This window comes from Nicotiana tomentosiformis, chromosome 5 (assembly GCF_000390325.3).
Source record: "Nicotiana tomentosiformis chromosome 5, ASM39032v3, whole genome shotgun sequence".
NCBI lineage: Eukaryota > Viridiplantae > Streptophyta > Magnoliopsida > Solanales > Solanaceae > Nicotiana > Nicotiana tomentosiformis.
In genome coordinates, this window is record NC_090816.1 from 72,288,736 (window position 1) to 72,311,029 (window position 22,294).

General features: G+C 40.1%; 1 protein-coding gene across 3 annotated transcripts; it reads right to left on the minus strand.

Annotated features, from left to right (window-relative positions):
- Positions 1–17,812: 17,812 nt before the first annotated feature.
- On the minus strand, positions 17,813–22,008 carry LOC104105417 (O-fucosyltransferase 19-like). 3 transcript variants are annotated; one of them, XR_688352.4, is made up of 9 exons: positions 21,431–22,007; positions 20,744–20,816; positions 20,575–20,645; positions 19,824–19,912; positions 19,607–19,739; positions 19,300–19,532; positions 18,593–19,069; positions 18,161–18,475; positions 17,813–17,920 (listed from the first exon to the last, which is right to left on the minus strand). XR_688352.4 is itself a non-coding variant. In XM_009613708.4 (8 exons), the coding sequence occupies exons 1-8, from the start codon at positions 21,803–21,805 to the stop codon at positions 18,268–18,270; spliced, it is 1,659 nt and encodes a 552-aa protein (XP_009612003.1). In that variant the 5' UTR covers positions 21,806–22,007; the 3' UTR covers positions 17,813–18,267. The 3 variants fall into 3 exon arrangements, 2 of the variants coding, with proteins under 2 accessions (XP_009612003.1, XP_009612004.1); XM_009613708.4 differs by having other exon boundaries at positions 17,813–18,475; XM_009613709.4 differs by lacking the exon at positions 17,813–17,920 and having other exon boundaries at positions 18,411–18,486; positions 21,431–22,008.
- Between the last annotated feature and the right edge of the window lie 286 nt (positions 22,009–22,294).

Here is a 22,294-nt window from a genome sequence, read left to right on the forward strand (position 1 = left end):
GTTCCAAAGGGGGGAGGAGGGGAGGAATGATGTTACACCCCATGTTTTCGTACATGGAAGTAAGCCATAAGTAAATTGATATACACTCGGAAATGAGATGTTACATTCTGCATTTTCGTACGTTAAGGTTTCGTCGTAAAGTTAATCGACGCAAGCTCGGGAATGAGATTATTTTGAGGTTACAAGTATTATGCTATTTCAAATAAGGGATAAGTAAATTCGTGAAGGTGAGAGGGTAAGCAAATCGAAGAAAATGAATTTCGTCGAAGTTTGACATTTTGTGATAAAATATGGCCCGAGCTAAAATACCTGGTATTTATGGACTAGTACCATACAAGGTACCCCATGACCATGATACTAAGGTGTATAAGGTGTGTTAAAAGGGAGTAGTATTCTAAGTAATTTAAGATAATTCTTAATTATGTGGATAATTGATTAATTATTGATTTAATGGGAGATTAACTATGTAATTAAGGATTTGTGGATAATTAAAAAGTGAGGACAAAGGCCCCCACATGGCAGCCCATGAAATGATTAATAAAGTCACCAAGTGACTCATATGATATGAAGAAAGGTGGCATATATTTTAGGGGTTCTTGGCTAAGTCACAACCCACTAAGATAAATTCTCTTTTGTTTTATAACTATACAAGCTCTCATAACCAATTGCTACTGTTTTCATTCGTTATCCAAAAGAGCTAGCTGCTAATACTTTAGTGTTAAAGACATTAGATGGATTTCCAAAAGTATCGTTTCCCTACTTTTAAAGAAGAATTTCATTTCAGAATCGTGTGTCATACTTTTGGTTAGTAATACTATGTTATTGAAGATATCTTTGCCTAGATGTTCCTATCAATTGAGTGACTGGAGGATACAAATTTTTTCCTACTTCGATTCGCCAATTACGTAATGTTGCAATTATCGTGTGTTAGAGGGATTGTCAAGAGAATCGGCTCAGGTATGTTGAGGCTATCCCTTCTTTCTTTTTGGCATGATCTATGCGACACGAACGAAACGAGAAAATACACAACTCCCATAAATGAATCTATTCATAGAAATACTAGAGATGCTTATGTTCTTGATTCCCCATGTGTCATATTATTTTATCATCTGTTCATGGGTCTCAAAAATAAGTAAGTTGGTAAAGTTTATTTCATGATATTAATAATAGGCATAATGGTCTTATGACGTACCGAGAGATTTTATTAACGTATTTCATATGCATTTCATGCATTTATACATGCACATTGACCCATAACCAGATCGCGTTATATACACGCATATATATATATATATATATATATATGTGTGTGTGTATATGGGATATGGGAACGGTTATGGCGTTTTATATGCCCCACCACCTGATCACCTGGTATACGTTGATGATTTTGCCTACGGTGGCCGAGATGATATGATGGGATGCCCTCAGAGGCCTGATGATGTTATGAAACATGTACCTATGCACGACATGAGATTCATACACATATGCATGATACTATAATTATTTCATGATTTACAGAGTTATCCATACTTACAGGTTGAGTCATTTACTCTATATTTCTTCCATGTCTGTTATGTACTTATTTATGTGTCTTACATACTCGGTACATTATTCGTACTGACGTCCCTTTTGCCTGGGGACGCTGCGTTTCATGCCTGTAGGTTCCGATAGACAGGTCGAGAGCCCTCCAAGTAGGCTATAAGCTCAGCAGAAGATGTTGGTGCGCTCCATTTGCGTCGGAGTTGCTTGTTTGGTTAGTATGATTTAGACGTGTATTGTTTGGTATGGCGGGACTCTGTCCCGACTTTTATGAAAATTATGTATTCTTAGAGGCTTGTAGACAGATGTTGTGTACGTGATAGATTGTACGACCTTGTCGGTCTATGTTTTAAGTTTATAAATGATCATGTTGGCCTATTAGGCCCGTATGTCACGTGTATATGATGATGTAATAAGAAAGATACGTTACATTGATACTCGGTTGAGTAAGGTACCGGGTGCCCATCGCGGTCCATCGGTTTGGGTCGTGACAGATTAGCTCTCGTAAATGGATCCAGTTAAGTTATTGCACCTATATACAGTAGAAACTTTTGCTGTAGTATGTGGAGTTCTTGTTAATGACTTTCTCAAATATATGTAATTCTTATGTGGTGTTTGTTTTGATGTTTTAAAAAATTGAGTTAGCAATTTTGGTTTTAGAGTTTCTGCAAGAAGTGACACACACACTTTTCGCTACCTCCTCCTCACTTTCGAAATGTCGCTGCATTGACGCTCTAAAATGAAATTCCATCTATAATTGGTCTCCAACTCTCCCATCCTATGTAGTGTTTCTTATAACAAATTAAAGAGACTATTCCTTTAATTTCTTTCTTCCCCTTGTATTCTCGTTTGTCTATTTGTAATTCCTTGATAAAGTTATATTTCGTATAAGCATCGACCATTGTGTGAAAATATCTCGTAAATGTTCTCTCTTTCCTTCAACCATAATACTTTAGAATTTAGATTGTTGTCTCTAACTTATTTGACGTGCCACAGAGGCTCTACCTTGTTTCCCCTTTAATTCTTTCCTCCATAGCTCCACTTCTGATGTTATCCCTTCTTTCTCTAACTTATGTAGCTCTTGAAGAGCTTAATCTTCATTCTTTAGTAAGTTCGATTTGTTTGTCTTTTTGTTGTCTGATTTTCTTGATACCGAATAACTCTCCAACCATGTTTTGATCATTTCCTTAAACCCCATATCTTTATTTATAACTGCATATTATTAAATTGCATAGGTGTCAACCCTCTATGTATACCCATAATATCAAGCACTATCGGATTATGATCTGAGATTAGCCTTGGCATTGACTATTGTAGTGTGTCGGGAAACTTTCCATTCAATTGAAAATAAAAATTCATCAAGTCGTGAGGTACTAATTCTATTGCTCCAATTAAATTGTGCACTTGATAATGGCAGAACTATTAATTCATTACAATTAATAAAGTGCAAAAGTCTGGTCTTGAGGTCCCTCTTCTAGTGGTGAATCACTAAGTTGATGTCCCGGAAATAACTCAAGGTCTTGGCCACCTCGTTCTAACTCCCCCAACCCCTCCCATAAAAACTCCGTTGGGTTAATATAGCCCAAATACACTCTTATAGCATGGTGTGCTACTGTCCGCTTTGGGGCAAGCTTGCACAGTTTTTTTCCAAATGGCCTCATATCATTAAGAAATTCCTACACCTTATATGTGGCTCCCAATCTTTTCAGCTACCAATGTGGGACTTTGTTCGCACACTCAACAATCTCCCCCTCGAACTAATTTTCACGTGGCTCACTACCACGATTCACGAGTCTCCCCTTCAAACTAAGTTCCATGTGACCCATTGCCACGATCCACGAGTCAATTCCTAGATTCACTGTGTGCCACCAACATTGTTAGAGTATTATGGCAATCGAAGACCGCAACTAGCTTCTTCTTGTGTGCGCACCACCCCGCATCATCACTTTGCTATCTCCATACTCGTCCCGTCGAACCTGGGCTCTGATACCAGTTGTTGTGTTAATCTTGTCCAAATGCACTCTTAGCATGGTGTGATATTGTTCGCTTTGGGCCAAGCGCGCACGGTTTTTCACCAAAAGACCTCACACCATTAAGAAATCTCTACACCTTATATGTATGCTCCCAATCTTTCAAGCTACCAACCTGGGATTTTGTTCGCACATTCAACAAAATCATTATTGTTCTACAATGTTCATACACTCCCGAAGATAAAAGTTCAAAATCCTTAAAACTACCTCTAAATTTGCATGATATGGACTAAGAAAAGCCTGATACCTCCATCATCAAGTTAAATAATCGACTATTCCACATACTAAAATACCCTCTACTGCTCCCTAGGCGCAAGATTTATTCCCCAACTGTTTCACCAAATGTGAATTACCTCATCCATTTCTGTCCTACTTCTGCTCGTTGCCTTTCATTAAAGTCAAAGTTTCCTTCCAAACTGAGAAAGGGAAGGATAGCCTAGTGGTTAGGATCCAACACCCGATCTATAATATCAGTGATTTGAGTTGCCAGGAGAGCAAGTGAGGAAGAGTCGTAGTCGGATTCCATAGCTGGGGAGTTTGGGTGGTGTGGTTTACCGTATAAACAAAGGAACCCTTAAAACCCATTGCCTAAATCCATTATGCTAATCGTTCGTTTCTGACCTAAGGAACAATTGTCCAGTTGGAAATTATCATTACTAATCACAATCTCGAATAGGGTGGAGATTATCCCTGAACTAAAACGTACCTGTTGGGCATCTGGTGGTGCTTTTTGAATAGCCTTTTTGTCTATAATTTGACAAACCGTCAGTTGGAATTAGAGCAGCGAACTGGAGTTGACACAAGCAATTTTTTGGTCTAGCATCAGATACTTATCTATCTAATTTTCAAAAAATAATTTTTTTATATTTTATGTAAAAAAACACTACTAACCACTGAAATGCGAAAGAACATTGATAAAAGGTAGGTAAAATGGTATATTTCTCTAAATGGTACTTGAGGTTGAGGTAAACAAAGTGGACATGAGGAGTAATCACTAAATTTGAAGCGATAAATCTCATCGTCATGTGCCAACTCCCCTCTTCCACCCTCTCCCAAAAACCAAACTATCCTTTTAAAACAAAGCAACCAAGGCAGGTAGCTCACTTGGTGGCCCACTCAATGTATAGGGTAAAATCGGTTCATATTAAATGCTCGTATAATAGAGTGACACATGAAACCAGAAACAGATGGAAAGCAAGACAGGTAGAAGCCAAAACCGGGGCAACAGTCTCAATTGCCACCGGAAAGCCCCCGAAGGGAATGTTGCTCATATAGACAGGTGAATACCTATCAACCAATAGTATTCGATGGAGAATATTTTGCAGTATTAAATATATAATCCGTTATAGAGAATATGGCATCGATAGTCTGCCATTACACATTCTTCAATGGCCTCCATAATTATCATTTAAGAGGGGTTTGATTCTAGAACCTTGTTCCTAGGTGCCACTATAAATAAGGATTCCAACAACCATTGTAAGGACACGAATTTTCTGACAAACTTATACTATATACTGTTCAAAGTTCAATAGCACTTTACTCTCTCGCTTCTTAATATTGTTGTTACTGCCTTCGGAAGCTCTGTTCCCGGAGCCAAGCTCTCTACTGTCTTATCTCGATTTCAACGCTAAGTTTTACATTCTTATGTAATTTATTTATCATTTTGGGATTAAATCAATTAGCTTGTCTATAAACCACATATAAATTCAATTGTACCATTTTACAGGTAAACAGTTTGGCGCCCACCATGGGGTTTAGACAATTGCGTAATTGAGCTGATCCTTGCATCTATTACTAACCTGTTTGATTCTTTGTTCTTAGAAAAAATCATAAAATGGCAAATAACAATGTCAACGTCACACACAATGTTGAGGCCCAAGGAAATTAGCCTCAGTACGAAGACTCGATCAGTGATACCCTGCAACGAGGGGGATGAGTCCACGCCGGTCCATGGCGGGAAATATCCACGACATGTTCGAGAGGCAACTCCTAATGATGTTGAGGGAGCAACAAAGGCTATTATGGGCCACCTCTCACAACAGGATCACGTCATAACGGAGTTGAAGCAGGCGTTGTCGGGTGCTTCCAACAACATGAATGGACGGGGTTCAGTTCCTCCTGGTGCTCCCGCAAATGAAACAACTCCGAGGGTTGAAAATAATACCCCGAGGGGCGAAGTCGATTTCGACAGGGCCTGGGGGAACGGTAGCGGATCCGGTAACAACAATGAGAATGACCCCTTTAAAACCGAACTCATTCGGTTCATGAGGGAAATAAACGCCCCAATGGATCAAATTACGGGTGCACTGCCAGTATTCAAAGGACCGGATTCAAAGAAATACACCTAGTTGTCGTTCAAACAAAGCGCGGCACCAGAGTTGATTCTGAAGCGGTTCAAGATGCCAGACGTGCCGAAATATGATAGGACTTCGGATTCTTAGGAGCACATCACCACCTACACAATGAAGGTCAAGGGGAACGACTTAGCTCTAAACGAGATCGAGTCAGTCTTACTGAAGAAATTTGGGGAGACCCACATAAAAGGGACCCTGATATGGTATTCGCTTTTATCCGAGCATTTAATAGATTCCTTCGAGATGCTCGTGGATTCTTTTATCAAGGCCCATGCCGGGGCCAGAAAGGTACATGCCCGAAAGGCCAACATATTCAGGATTGCACAAGGAGAATCCAAATTACTACGGGAGTCCGTGACCAGATTCCAAAAAGAAAGGATGTTGCTACCGATCGTACCAGACAAATGGGCAGCTGAAGCATTTACTAAAGGGTTTAATCCGAGAAGTTCCGATGCTTCCCCAAAATTGAAGGAACGTCTGCTCAAATTTTAGGTAACAATATGGGCGGATGTTCACAATCGGTACAAGTCAAAGATAAGAATTGAGGACGACCAGCTCGATTTCCCGGCAAAACCAAGGGTCGGGACCGGTAGAACAATAAGGATAAATTAAAGGATGATTTCGACACAGATCGACGGTCCTCTAGCAGTCAGTTTTTGCCCTATGAAAGGGCCGAATGACGCGATAGAGGTTTCCGTTTGGCGGATAGATTCGCTACAGATATGAGAGCTGATCACGGTCGGAAATGTTTTTTTGATTGTTCCTCGATATGGTCCATTTAACAAAGGATAATACATTTTAGGCACGTATTCTTTTTTAGTATCATCATTACACAACCTAGTCCTTGTTTTGAGTATATCGAGAGAAAAAGATTCCTTGTCTAGAACTTCAAGTCGATTTAAAAATTCCTTATTCAGATTATTACTTTTTTCTTTGTTGGTAGAAATCCACTGATTGTCTAGTTCTTTAGGGAGCATTTTTTGGAGTGACAAAAGGGGTATCCTTCTTTTTATCATTTTCCAAAAAGTTGATAAACTTGGCGGGTATGTAAAAGATACTCTTTATTTTCCATCACTTTTACATGTGTCAAAAAAATATTGTTACATTTCCGTTCTTACGACCTGTTCAAATCGATTATTCTTTATGTAGCAAAATGGTCGATTCCAACGATTATAATTGAAAAGAAGACTCACAAGAGGTTGTTGAAACCAGAAGAGTTCTTTATTTTCATTTTTTTATCAAGCAGTTGCAATTTAAAAATTTCTGGATTCCCTCTGTTATTATTATTCAGATAAGAATCCTCATAATCATAAATTGGACAATTACTAGTGTTATAGCCTGTCTCTATAAGGTGAGAGTTGAATTTATCCTTTATTTTGTCCTTTCCATTCACTCGGATTTCTTCCGTTTCATCAATTTTGTCCGGATCCCACCTTTCTTCCAAAAAAAGGGAAGGAGAAGGATAAGGATCTTCTTCAGTGGATCCCTCTTGTTCCTGTTTAGTCCCCTTCATTTCGGAAGCTGTTTCTATTTATACATCTCTTTCTTCCTCACTTTCCTCCCTTTCTTCTATTTTTGAGGCTTCTTTCAGTTTCTTAGTAAGAATGGGTGAGGGTATTCTGCCTAAATAGTAGACACAGGTAATAAATAAGAGAATACTAAAGATCCGAGCCATATAATTTCTCAATTCTAACACAAGGTACTTATTAGATCGAATGTACTTATTCGATCTAATAGAATGATTTTGCCGTTTCCAGACTAATACCAATCCAAGCCATTACATGAATAAAATATGACCAATTAACCAACCAACAAAACCACTTGTTACAAATAAGATCTTCCTGTTGCATCGAAAGAGATAAATGTTGACTAATCTGGGTAACATTGAACTTGGTAAAATGAAATGGTTGAATAATTGAAATATGAGATTATTCAGGAATACACATTAAATGCTGAGATTACGCATTGACTTTCTAGTAGTAGATCCATAATCAAAAAAGTGTTTGTGATTGTTCCAGAAGAAATGAAAAAAAAGATATGGTAGAGCTAGGACAATTATTGTATGAGGTCTACCCAATGCTAGATGCAGAGGCGCATAATAGATCGATATGAACATCATGAGCTGTCCCGTAATAAAACCAGTTGTTGCTGATACCTTTTTCTCGGTTCCTTCTTCCATAACCAGAGCTCAGACAAGGAAGAGATAAGAGGGCCTCATGGAGAATGTGGTCAGAAATCCATAATAGAGTCCGACCACAACGACCGATGATTTTTTGAAAAAACATTGTAGGATAAGAAGTATCGGGCTCCCGAGACTCTGCCTACCCCAGGTTATCCGAATACAACTTTAACGTCAGTGTGGTGGAATTAGTGGCAGCTATGAGGAACATTAAGGAAGCACGATTCCTGAAGCCAATGAGATCCGACCCCAGTCAAAGGGATCCTAATTTAAGGTGCGAGTACCATAGGATCAATGCCCATCGGACTGGGGACTGCCGGCATCTACGCGAGGAGGTGGCGACGTTTTTGAAAAATGGCCATCTTAGAAAATTCTTAAGCAACCGGGCCAAGAACAACTATGGTTGCAACCGGGATAACGCGGAACCCTCGAAAGCGGGAGAAGATCCCCCCCCCCCCCCCCCCGTCTGATGATCAACATGAGTTTTTCGGGGGAAACGAGATTAATGGTGTAACTTTCTCGATAGAAAAAAAGACGAAGGTATCGGTAACCCATAGCAACAAACTCCGGGAAGTCGCTGAAGACGACATCACCTTCACGGAGGAGGACACAGATGGACTCTTACTTCCACATAACGATGCCCTGATAATCTCTCTTAATGTCTTAGATTTTAAGATTAATCGCGTTTTGGTGGACCAGGGAGTTTAGACAACATTATCCAATGGAGAGTACTAGAACAAGCCAAACTAACCAGAAGCAAAATTCCGGCTACAAAGCTCCTCGCCGAGTTCAATTTAGCTAGTGTAAAAACCCGAGGGGAAATCCTGCTGCCCACAAATGTCGAAAGTGGTAATGAAGACAACCCTTTTCAAAGTAGTAGATGGCGATATGGGTTACAATATCATTCTTGGGAGACTATGGCTGTACGAGATGAAGGTTGTACCATCAACATACCATCAACTCTTGAAATTCCCAAAGCCAGAGGGAATTAAACACATAAGGGGTGACCAACCGGCGGCAAGGGAGATGAACGCGATATCAGTATCCAGTAGCAAAGGGAAGGAGCATGCGACATAGCAATTACAAGAATCAATGGTTGCTCCCAAGCAAAACGAAGTCAACAGAGGGGAGGAGTCATCAGAATCCTATCAGGTACCAAGATATTTTCAGGTACCAAAAGAGACAGACGCAACCAAATCCACAACGGAAGATTTCAAGCAAGTCGCATCGAGCCGGTATCGAGCTCACAGACAAGAGTCGTTGCAATCGCACTAGGGGAGAGAATCTTGACAGGAATCGAGAAAAAGACAATTCATCATGGGTTTTCCATTATATATTTTTTATATAGATAAAGTAGGATCCCTCTACTATAAAGGGGAGAATTCTTGTAAGCATAAAGATAGACGATAAAAAAGACAACTTAAGAGAGATTAACACTTTTGGGCTCATTTACTTTGCCTTGTTCATCAACATTTTCTTTTTCTCTGCCTTATACTTCATTCCATCTGTCAAAGAATATATATATTTCTATTTCACTCTGCAATTTATACCAAGTTATATCATGTATCCTTACAACCATATACAAATTTAACTCTATCCAATTTTTCGGGTAAATAGTTTGCCACCCACCGTGAGGCTAAGGATAACAGTGGTTATTTGATACGAATCTGCAAAAACACACCGTTGTGTTTTGCGCTTATTTCCGAAAATATCTTGAATTTCGGATTAGCAACGACTAACTACCAGTCAAATGGCCACGCCGATCGACAACGAAGCCGGTCTTCAAGATGAGAACAATAACTTGGCACCCAGTACCGAAAGACCACTTGTCGATGCCGTTGGAGCCCGAATCGGAGCACCGATAGATATCAATTCGCATGTGGCCCTTGAGGCGAACCTACATTCTGAACCCGAAAATAGCATTCATGGAGGCACTTGATTTGCAGTTCGAGATACCCATAACGTTGAGGAAAACGGTGTTAACTTGCGTATGATTTTCGAAATGTTGCAAGCTCAACAGGCAGCAATAGCTCAGTTGTAGAGCCAAACCCAGCTACAAAGCAGGCCGGAGCCCAACCCATCTCGAGAAATCACCCACATAACGGAGCCAGCCATAGTGAAGTCAAATGAGCAAGAATCAGGGACTGCTCCCGAAATTACTAAATTGCTCGAGGAACTCACAAAGCGAGTCGAAGCCAACAATAAAAAAGTAGAAACATATAACTCTAGGGTCGATCAGATCCCGGGAGCTCCACCAATGATAAAAGGGTTGGATTCAAAACAAATTTGTGCAAAAGTCTTTCCCCCCAAGCGCGGCTCCTAAACCAATCCCAAAGAAGTTTTGCATGCCCGATATTCCTAAATATAATGGAACGAACGATCACAATGAACATGTCACCTCTTACACATGTGCCATCAAATGGAACGATCTAGAGAACGATGAGATCGAATTTGTATTATTGAAAATATTCGGTGAAACCCTGACAAAGGGAGCAATGATATGGTATCATAATTTACCGTCTAACTTTATCGATTCTTTTGCTTTGCTTGCAGATTCTTTCATAAAAGTACATGCTGGGGCCATAAAGGTCAAGACCAGGAAGTCAGACCTATTCAAGGTAAGACAAAAGGATAACGAGACGCTAAGAGAATTTGTATCTCGTTTCCAAATGGAATGAATGGATCTACCTCCAGTCACATACGATTGGGTTGTTCAAGCTTTCACTCAAGGACTAAACGAACGAAGCTCGACGGCTTCACGGCGGCTGAAGCATAACCTGATCGAGTACCCATCTATTACTTGGGCCGATACGCATAATCGGTATCAATCCAAAATAAGAATCGAAGACGATCAGTTCGGTGCTGAGTCCGTTATTAAAAGGGTTGCCAACCGAGAACAGAGATCGATCAAAAATCGATACCGACCGTATAATGGAAATCCTACGAGCTCGGTGTGATAAACGGCTAAAATGATACTACTGCTAAAGTACGACTCCCCCTCCCCCTATTCAATTATATTCAAAACTAACCAATGCAGGTGTTCGACCAAATACGAGGATTAATGAATTCGATCAGGAACAAAGATGCATTATTCAACACGAAGCCTTAGGTCTGAAAGCACGCGTTGCACTCTTTTTTCCCTTAGATCGGTTTTGTCCCAAAAGGGTTTTTCGGCAAGGTTTTTTAATGAGGCAACCATTGATCGTGCTAACTCGGAACAATTCAACAATATTCGAGGCCTCCTTACATCAACCTCGAATACTGGGGGGCATACCATCGTCATCAAACATATCAACGACAATTATCAAGTACGGTGCAAAGGAAGTTACTTCGTTATTTCATGACAAGCAATGTCTCGACAAGAAACATTGTAAGAGCCAAATAGTCAAAACGAACCATGCTCATGTAATTGGCCCGAGCCCTGACGCAAAACATGAACACATGTATAATGACTTACAAAGAAAGCTCACTTCTTTACCGATATCTTATATCCAAGATTTGCTATGCAAACAGGATCGAGTTCGAGCAAGCACTCACTCGACCATTAAGCGTACGGGCTACTTTTATTTCAAGTTCGAGCAAGCACTCACTCGACCATTAAGCCTACGGGTTACATTACTTCGAGTTCGAATCATTCACTCGACTACTAAGCCTACGAGCTACTTTTATTTCGAGTTCGAGCAAGCACTCACTCGACCATTATGCCTACGGGCTACATTACTTCGAGTTCAAATCATTCACTCGACTACTGAGCCTACGGGCTACTTTTATTTCGAGTTCAAGCAAGCACTCACTCGACCATTACGCCTACGGGCTAACAGGCTACTTTTATTTCGAGTTTGAGCAAGCACTCACTCGACCATTATGCCTAAGGGCTACATTACTCTGAGTTCGAATCATTCACTCGACTACTAAGCCTACGAGCTACTTTTATTTTGAGTTCGAGCAAGCCCTCACTCGATGATTACGCCTACGGGCTACCTTACTTTGAGTTCGAATCATTCACTTGACTACTAAGCCTACGGGCTACTTTTATTTCGAGTTCGATCAAGCACTCACTCGACCATTACGCCTACGGGCTATATTACTTCGAGTTCAAATCATTCACTTGACTACTAAGCCTACGGGCTACTTTTATTTCGAGTTCAAACAAGCACTCGCTCGACCATTATGCCTACGGGCTAACAGGCTACTTTTATTTCAAGTTCGAGCAAGCACTCACTCGACCATTATGCCTAAGGGCTACATTACTTCGAGTTCGAATCATTCACTCGACTACTAAGCCTATGGGCTACTTTTATTTTGAGTTCGAGCAAGCACTCACTCGACCATTATGCCTACGGGCTACATTACTTCGACTTCGAATCATTCACTCGACTACTAAGCCTACGGGCTACTTTTATTTCGAGTTCGAGCAAGCAAGCACTCGACCATTATGCCTACGGGATACATTACTTCGAGTTCAAATCATTCACTCGACTACTAAGCCTACGGGCTACTTTTATTTCGAGTTCGTGCAAGCACTCGCTCGACCATTATGCCTACGGGCTAACAGGCTACTTTTATTTCGAGTTCGAGCAAGCACTCACTCGACCATTACGCCTAAGGGCTATATTACTTCGAGTTCGAATCATTCACTCGACTACTAAGCCTACATGCTACTTTTATTTTGAGTTCGAGCAAGCACTCACTCGAGCATTACGCCTACGGGCTACATTACTTCGAGTTCAAATCATTCACTCGACTACTAAGCCTATAGGCTACTTTTATTTCGAGTTCGAGCAAGTACTCACTCGACCATTACGCCTACGGGCTACATTACTTCAAGTTCGAATCATTCACTCAGCTACTAAGCCTACGGGCTACTTTTATTTCGAGCTCGAGCAAGCACTCACTCGACCATTACGTCTACGGGCTACATTACTTCGAGTTTGAATCATTCACTCGACTACTAAGCCTACGGGCTACTTTTATTTCGAGTTCGAGCAAGCACTCACTCGACCATTACGCCTACGGGCTACATTACTTCGAGTTCGAATCATTCACTTGACTACTAAGCCTATGGGCTACTTTTATTTCGAGTTCGAGCAAGCACTCACTCGACCATTACGCCTACGGGCTACATTACTTCGAGTAACATTACTCATCATTTCGAGTTCAAACGAACACTTGACTATTTAAAGGCTGAAGGCTGTTCGAGCCCGATAAAGCAAAGGGGACTACCCACAAGGCCCGAAGGCAAGAGAGATTAAAATTCAAACTATCTATTTAGCTTAATAAAAGGCTATTTTGATTCAAAAGGAAGAAAGATTTATATTTACAAATTTTTGTACAAAGGCGGAACTCAGCCAAAAGGAAGTTCTTTATACAAAAACCGAAAGCGGTATCAAAAGAACGCAGCAAACGACCTAAGGCCCTAAATGATTCAATATTCATCAGAGGCCGTGTTCTCGGCATCTTCCTCATCTTCAGACTCCCCCGAGTCATCGGAGTCCTCCTTAGGAAAGGCCAACCTTTGAGCTTTGTTCTCCTCCGCCCTGGCGACTTCAATCTCGGCCCCAATATCGAAGCCCTGAGCTCTGACCTCCTCGAGAGCGTCTCTCTGAGCTTGCCATTTTGCATGTTCGACCATGCTCTTAGCTTTGGCTTGGTTAACCTCAACATCGATCCTGAAATGAGCCACTTTTGCATCGGCTCTTTTATTGGCCCCGATCACCTCAGATCTTGCCACTTCAAGTTCTTTAGCCAAATCTGCTTTATTTGAAGTGGCAAAATCCAACTGATGCTAAAGCTCATTCATCTTTTCGATCAGCCCCGAAGAATTTTCTTTCGCAAATCGGAGTTGGGCATCAGACAGCTCCAACTGAGCTTGAACGGATTCCTTTTTCGAGGCAAGGGCATCCATACAGTTTTTAAATTCTTCTGCCTCGGCCAGTAGCGCATCTACCTGTGAGTTAAGCCGTCCAATCTGCTCGATCCTCTGCCGAACCTATAGAATCGGATCGTTAGTGGTTATCTATTTTTCATCTTCACTATCATGGAACATTCGGAATACCTGCTCAGCTATCTCTTCATGCTCCTCCCGAGCCGCTGTCAAATCTGCTCGAAGTTTTTCATGAAGGAGCTTGCACGAGTCACTCTTCTCAGTGAGGCTCCGAACCTCGGCATCATGCTCCTCCTGGATTCGAAGAAAGTCCTCGTGATGCAACACTGAAGCCTATAAACAGAACGAGAAACATTAGAATTACCTACAATTCTAAGTTTGAAAGAAGTGGCAAAAACGCCATCAGAGTTACTCGATTCAAAGCATGTTGGGCCTCGTTGAAGAGACAAGTGGGCCTCACCGCATTCATCACTGATTGGTCTTCTTCGGTCACCAAGGACCGAAGATAACTGGAAATCCCCACAGGGGGAGAAAAAATTCAGGTATCCTCATGTACGGAGAGCACTATCTTCCGCCTTCGGTCGGGATCGATACTCGGGGCTGGGAATCGGTCCACCAGTTTGTGAATCGATGAAGGCTCGGTAGAACCCGACCACGATGCTTTTTTGGGTACCGTCATTCCACCAAAACCGGTAACCTCCTCCGAGGCACCTGACTCAAGCCCCTCCAGAAAATCGTGGATATCCGCCGACTCCTGAATACCCTCATAGGACCGATCCTCCAACATGCTGGCCTCTTGAATCATGGCATCCGAAATCTGAGGGGATCCGCTAATGTCAACTATCCCAAACTCATCCCTTGAAATATCTTCTACTGCCCGAGAAGATCCACCCTCGGTATCCCTTTCAATCATCTTAGCTCGAGAAGGGATAATCTCGACTTCTTCTTGTTCTGGGATTATGGCCAGGGTTCCCTGATTTGCTTCCACCAAAAGGAAGACTGTTGAATCACAACATTAGCCTGTACGCAGGCTAAATTCTCCTCTCCTTCTTCGGGCTCATCCCTTAAATGGCGGGCCACTTCCGAAGACATAACACCAGAGCCCCTCTTCGGCTTTCGAGATCTCTTAGCCGTTTTTTTCTTTTCCGAGCTCGGGGAGCCCGATACGTCTTTTCTCTTCCTTTCTTTTACCTGCTTCAGGGCAGGAACTTTTTCACCACCAGATGGAGGCCTCATGACTACATCTTTCGCGAGTCCTACAAAGGGGAAAAAGGGAGATTTACCATACAAATCGATAAAGAGACAAATCGATAAAAAGATTTACCATGACTGCGGACCTCCCATCGACCCTTTGATAATTCGACCCAAGCACGCTCAGAGTACGGTCTCTGTAACACCATACCTTCGACCCATTGTTTAAGATTTGGGATCGGTTCCGGCATCCGAGCTACGGTTGTGATAAGAAAAGAAAAATAGATCAACAAAATGAAAGGAAATCACAAAATCAAAACGGGCAAAAAGAAATATTTACTCACGACTCATATTCCATTTCTCGGGAAATGGTAAGTCATCGGCAGGGATCAGGTCTGAGGTTTTGATTCAAACAAAACGGCCCATCCAACCCCGATGTCGAGTCTCGTCTATGCTCGAGAATGGCGCTTTGGTTGCTCGGCGAGCAAGCTTGATCAACCCTCCTCGATAAAGTCGGGAACTGTAGAGGCACATAAGATGATCGAGGGTGAAGATACGCCCTCGACTTTGCTCGAGAAAAGTTGAAGAAGAATCACTATCCTCCAAAAGGAAGGGTGGATCTGGCCGAGGGTCACATCGCACCTCTTACAGAAGGCAACGATGACAGGGTCTAGAGGACCCAACGTGAAAGGATAAGTGTAAACACTTAAGAACCCTTCGACGTGAGTAGTAATTGATTCATCATGCGATGGGATTACTACGAGATTATTATGCCAGTTGCATTCTTGTATGACTTTATCGAGAACTTTCTCGGTAATTGAATATTGGTACCTCGACATCGGCTCACACCGACCCGGTATCGGTGAAGGCTTTTCAATTTTAAAATCACCTACATTCGAGCACCCTACCGAAACGAATTTCTCAGGGCGGGGTTCTTCCACATCCTCGCCACCAGCAAGTCGAGATGAAGAAGCAGTCTCTTTTTGCGGAACAGTTTTAGACGTTTTTGCCATTTAAAATTTCGTGAACAAAGAACGAGAGTATTTGGTGTTTTAAGAAAGAATGTGCAATAAAACTCACAGATTTGCAGACAGAAAACTCAGAAAAGACGAAAGGGAACTTAGAAAATTTGGAAGATTGAAGACGCAAAAGTGATGAATGGTAAAGGGAAGGGTTATTTATAGATTGAAGCAATGACGATTCAATATCAGCGGTGACCGACCACCGTCTGACACACATTAAATGCCTTGGTAAAACTGAACCGATGGGACAGCTATCACGTATGTCATGGTCGGGATCGATGCAGACGTCAGCATATATCTGATCGAGCTGTTGGGAAATCATATCGTTTCTCGCCACATCCTTTTCCGAGAAACGAGGGGACTATCTTTGTACGGTCAAAATCGATTAAGTCAGTCTTATGGACTGGTCGAGGTGATAATACTTCGATCAAAGGGTATCTGCGTGACGACGGGTCGAGATCCGAAGTAAGGGCGTCGAGCTTCGAGCTCTAAGACCAATCAACGACAAGCTCGGTATCATTATCGAGCTCATATCCAAATCGAACTACGAGGCAAAACGGAGATTATCGAAGATGCATAGACTATCCAACACTCACCCCGAATATCGAAACTCCGAGTCAGAGTCGAGCTCGAACCAAGGCCGAGGGCTCGATCCAATACTGAGATCGAGCTGGTATCGAGCTCACAGACAAGAGTCGTTGCAACCGCACTAGGGGAGAGAATCTTGGCAGGAATCGAGGAAAAGACAATTCATCATGGGTTCTCCACTATATATTTTTTATATAGATAAAGTAGGATCCCTATAATATAAAGGAGGAAATTCTTGTAAGCATAAAGATAGACGGTAAAAAAGACAACTTGAGAGAGATTAACACTTTTGGGCTCATTTACTTTGCCTTGTTCATCAACATTTCCTTTTTCTTTGTCTTATACTTCATTCCATCTGTTAAAGAATATATATATTTCTATTTCACTCTGCAATTTGTACCAAGTTATATCACGTATCCTTAAAACCATATACGAATTTAACTCTATCTAATTTTTCGGGTAAACATAAAGCAAAGACAAGAAAAATAATGTTCTTGTCATTGTTTGTTACGAAAGAAAAGTTCAAAGGGAAGTAAAATGTTTATGTTACAACTTAAAAATCCTTGTAGATTTGCCAGGAAAAATTTTCCTGCAGGGAAATTTGAAAGGACGGATTGCGCAATATTCCAATTATCCGAAGGCTAGGAAATGTTGAAAAACTGACTCTTCAATCCAGCATTTTTGGAATAAATTGCACAGGTTATGATTATGAAACTCTTCTACAGTTATGCCTGTATGGTATAAGATGTGATTCTCTTTTGCGCAGAAATAGCAGAACTTTCCTTTAGCTGTTTCTATTTGTTCTCGCTTTCTCAAGTCTTTTGCTTGATTGGTATGACCAACTGGATAATTTATCAGAAATGATTTCTATACAGAGCAGGGCACATTAGTTCACCAGAAAGTTTTGAGTCAGCAATAGAGTATTTTCTTTGTCTTTCGTTTTGCGCCTGTGCTGCACTGCTATTGTGTCCTGGAATTTAGAGGGTACTGAACTATCTGAGAGTATCATCCTTCGCTCCATAATACAATCAGGAATTCAAGGCAGATTGAATTGTATATAGTAAAGTACAAAATGGTTTTGTACATAGCTTTATTCAAGGTGATGATGAAATACCCAATGATTACCTGAACTCCTGTCCGCAAAGCAGAAGTTGAATATATAAGCATGCTTAAATAATCTGATGGCTTAGATGTAAACTTGATTTGTATAAGCATCTGTCTATTGAGTAATTGTACTTGATTTTTTATGGATTTTCCCGTTCTAAATGTTCAATTAGTGAAGAATCAGCAAGCTGAGTATGATATATACAATAAATCTGATATGGCTCCGAGTTAACTGGTCTTTGGCTCTGTGCAGCGGAGGAGAAACTTACTCATCAGAGACTTCTCCATCTGCGACTGAGATTGCAAAATTTAGCCATTGGAAGCCTATAAGCAATTAGGCCTATATTGCCTTCTATTGTTTCTAATACCTCATTAGTCATTTGCTCTTCTCTTCAGGTCTTGGACAAACACAACCAGGGAAAGGATTTGCATAGAAATTTTCCTCCAATTTTGGTGAATCACCAACAACTCTAGCATTTGGTGCTCCTGTCCTGTTTACATGTAAGCCCCTAACTTGAGTCGCAAATTCTTCCCAAGTTAGCTTCTTGTTGTTCATTTCATCAATAAGTCTAACAATATTTTTCCTGAAAGAAGTCTAACATGTCAAAGAAAGAACAGAAAAGAAGTGAACAAAACTATTTACCTATAACCCAAGCAAGCAAGAAAATAAATTGTACAAATTGACCATTGATTTTACGTACTTGTCAGGATTGATGGTTTTCCGAAAGCCTTCAAATAGACGATGACCACGAACAGCTTTGGCCATATTCCCGTCATAGGTGTAGAGGAAAACATCACTGTGAAGAGCTATAATATAGTCTAGTGCAGCAAGCTGATTATGCCTTTGCGTAAAAGGTTCCAACTCTTGCTCTGTTGCCAAATTGGAATGGGAATATATATTTGGATATCTTTCTTGAAGAGCCTTTAATCCATTTTGACCAAAAATCTCTCCTGCAACTATGCAGATTTTAGTGTTGGATGGATATCCCATTGCCTCGAGAAACAAGGCAGCCTCTCGCGGTGTCATGGGGCACCCCCCTTGAAGCCGCTTTTCTGTTCCATTTATCCTTTTCTCTTTCCAGTGCTTGGTTTTGTACCTTAATTTTCGAAGCTCCTCAGATTCCTTTCTAGTAAGGTTGTAATTGCAGCCTGTGAAAGCCAGCATATCTTTCTCATATCTGTCATGAATGTAACTCTCTAGTTACTAACGAAGATCCATAGTATATATGTACCCTTACAACTTGTGCTCTTAAAGGTGTCATGACATTTCTATGGCTATAAGAGCTCAATTAAAGACTTTTCAAAATATAGAAATGTGTCATTCTTGGAATAGACTAACTAGACAGAAAAGAATATCATATAAAATGGAAAAGAGGCGTGTGAATTTTCAAGATTCTTGTTTTTGTACCTCAAATGGAGAGCTATATACGGTTCACCATTTTCCCCGAGTCTGTTTACTAACTTTTTTCCAAGTTCTTCAATTTCCTCAGTAAAACTAAGTGCTTCATACATGGCATGGCACCGGAGTTTTTGGATAAAATCTGGGATGCCATTGTTAGCGAGTCGTGAATCAGTATGAGTGAATTCTATTACTTTGTGTCTCTTTAATAGCTTCAGAATCTCTCTGCTGTAGTAACTGGCCTGCACAAAATCAACAATTTTTTAGATATCAGCCAAGCAGAAACACACCTTCCATTAATTTTTCTGAAGCGTGCCTTTGACCAAGAAACAGGTGCCTTCATAAGAGGTTCCACATTTGCAAGACTTGGAGGAAGAGACTCCAGTACTTCAATGTCATCTTCCAAAGCTCTTATGAAATGCTTCCGGTTAAATATATCTTTGAATTCACTATAAAAACAGGATCAGTTTTAAAAGTGGTGAGATGCAATTCTCTTCATTTGAGATGCAGTAGAATGGAAGTACATTTTTCACCTAGGATCTGTCCAAAAGGATTTGTGATCTAACAAGGGAAGAACCATGCTGGCATTCATTAGTTTTGCTACCGCTACCATATCGCTTATCTGCAACAAAGTTTAGCAAATTAATTAGTAGTTTTCACAGATAAACTAAAGGGTTTAAGTTATAAATATTGACAAATGATAGATTTTTTTTACACTAGCAATGTAGTTTAACCTATGATAGTAGATTTAGCTTGCATCAAAGTTACGCTTGATTCAATTAAGGTGACCTAATTCGTATATGCATGAAAAAATTCAGTATGTATGCGGATTAGCTTAGAAAGTTCTAAACTATTTATCCTCTGAATAATTCATGATAAAACTCATAGCCTATAATTTACCACTTTTGAGCTCTTTTCACTTCAAAAGTACTACTCATACAGTTGATTTTGCAAAGTGCTTAGGCATGTTTGATTTAATTGATTTTCACTCTCGACTCACGGCATAAACGAGCACCCAGGTGCGGACTATAAATAAATAAAAGATGAATTTTATTTATATCCACTGTACAAAGAATTTTTAAGAGCTCTAATATGACTGGTTGTAGCTGCAGGTTATCTATCCTCTTTTCTTGGTCATAAGCTCAATGTCGATGGTTAACAATAGTTAATTTAAAACATACATAGATATTGCCTATAAGTGGAGAAATATTAAACTCATATAGAAGCACCAATAACTCAAAAACCAAAACCCTATTAAACTAAAAGCTGGCAATAATGTCTTACCCCGGTTCTCATTTGGTTTAATCCGCCATTTGCATGAACTAGAATATAACCATTGCTGATAGTTTTGTCTCCTGAGGGAGTTTCAAAACTTACAGAAATCGCATAAATGAAAAGGTGTAAAATCCAATAAGCAAAGCCAAAATATTTAAGTACTTTTAAGTATACATACTTATCTCTTTACTTGATCGAGCAATGCATTTATAATACTTGTCAGTTCCAGGGTTCGTCCAGATTTCATTATTCTGAGGAGAGACATCGAGCATAATCCATAATGAGAGTACAATATCATTCACAACATAAAGATACTTTATAGTTCAAGAAAAGGTCAAATACGCCGAAAGAACTCCCATATTTGCTACAAGTCTAACTTTTATACAATATTAATCTAAAAGAATTTTTACACCGTAAGAATATCTCCTACAAAATAACTACAGATGACCACTCAAAATAAGTGGCATTAGTAACATGAAAAATTAAACAGACATAAATTAAATTATATTGATATTGTAAAAAAAATTTATGCTGCATTCTATAAACTTAAACCTCTGCTGCAAATATAACCGTCTTCAAATTACCAAAGTTCGTGAATCACAAAAGAATCCAGGCAATATTCTGGGGTTGACTTCTGTAAAAGATTTCCTCTTTTTTCTTTTATGCATGCATTTGATAACGGTGGGGAAAATATAATCATAAATTTGAATTTTTTGACAACAAAGAAAATGGAAATTAATATTTGTCATATGCACAAACAGGAAACTTTGGATTACATTGTGATTATAGCCTGCAAATATAGGAGTACATATTATAATCAATTTTTCAAGAAGTTATTTTACAGTAAGTAAACAAAAGGTATAACCTTTGCATGCATGAGGTCTCGTGCTTCAAGAGAAGTACGTGGAAGTTGCAAGAAATCACGGGAACTCATCGAGGCATTGACTCTAAGAAAGAAGTGTATCAGCATAATCTTCACAAACATGGTTGAAACCATTAATAACATTAATGCTCCAAAAATCCAACGGCCCAGATATCTTCCTGATCTCATATATCTCATTAGGGAAACCGTTCTAATTCTATGCTGATGATGGCCAAGCTGGTGGTGGTTTTGTGCGGTAAAATCAACTTTTCCATTGCCATTTTCCTCTGCGTATTCGACAAAATCCATTGGTTTCCGACGAGTCTTGATGGTGGCAGCCAACGGGCTGGTACGACAATTTTCACCACCAGCCATCATTAATTAATATATTTATGGGGGGGGGGGGGGGGGGAGGAAAAGAGAGTTAATTATATATCAGAGTGAAAATGTCAGGGGAAATGTCAGAAGAGAGACATGGAAATGGAGAGGAGAATAAGCTTCTGCATGTTGAGAAGGGACGTGAAGGCCAACATTTCCATGTTGCTTACTCTGACATTTCCCCACTTTTGGTTAGTTTTTTCATATCTTCTCTTTTGTGAGTAATGGCTCCGCTTTATGAGGCAAAGCAACCAATGTTAAAATCTAATAAACGGTAATTAAGAATTCATGTTGAGTAGTGGAGTAAGTAGTTTCTTCTTGCATTACTTTATTTTATTTATTTATTTTTGTTTTGCGAGAAATTAAAGTACAAATGGAACGTAATTTCTTATAAGGAGGAGAAGATGGAAACTTAAAAAAGAAAACTCATGTAAAATTGGAAGAGACAAAAAAAGTGAAGACCACCAAGAGCCAAGACATGATAATTAA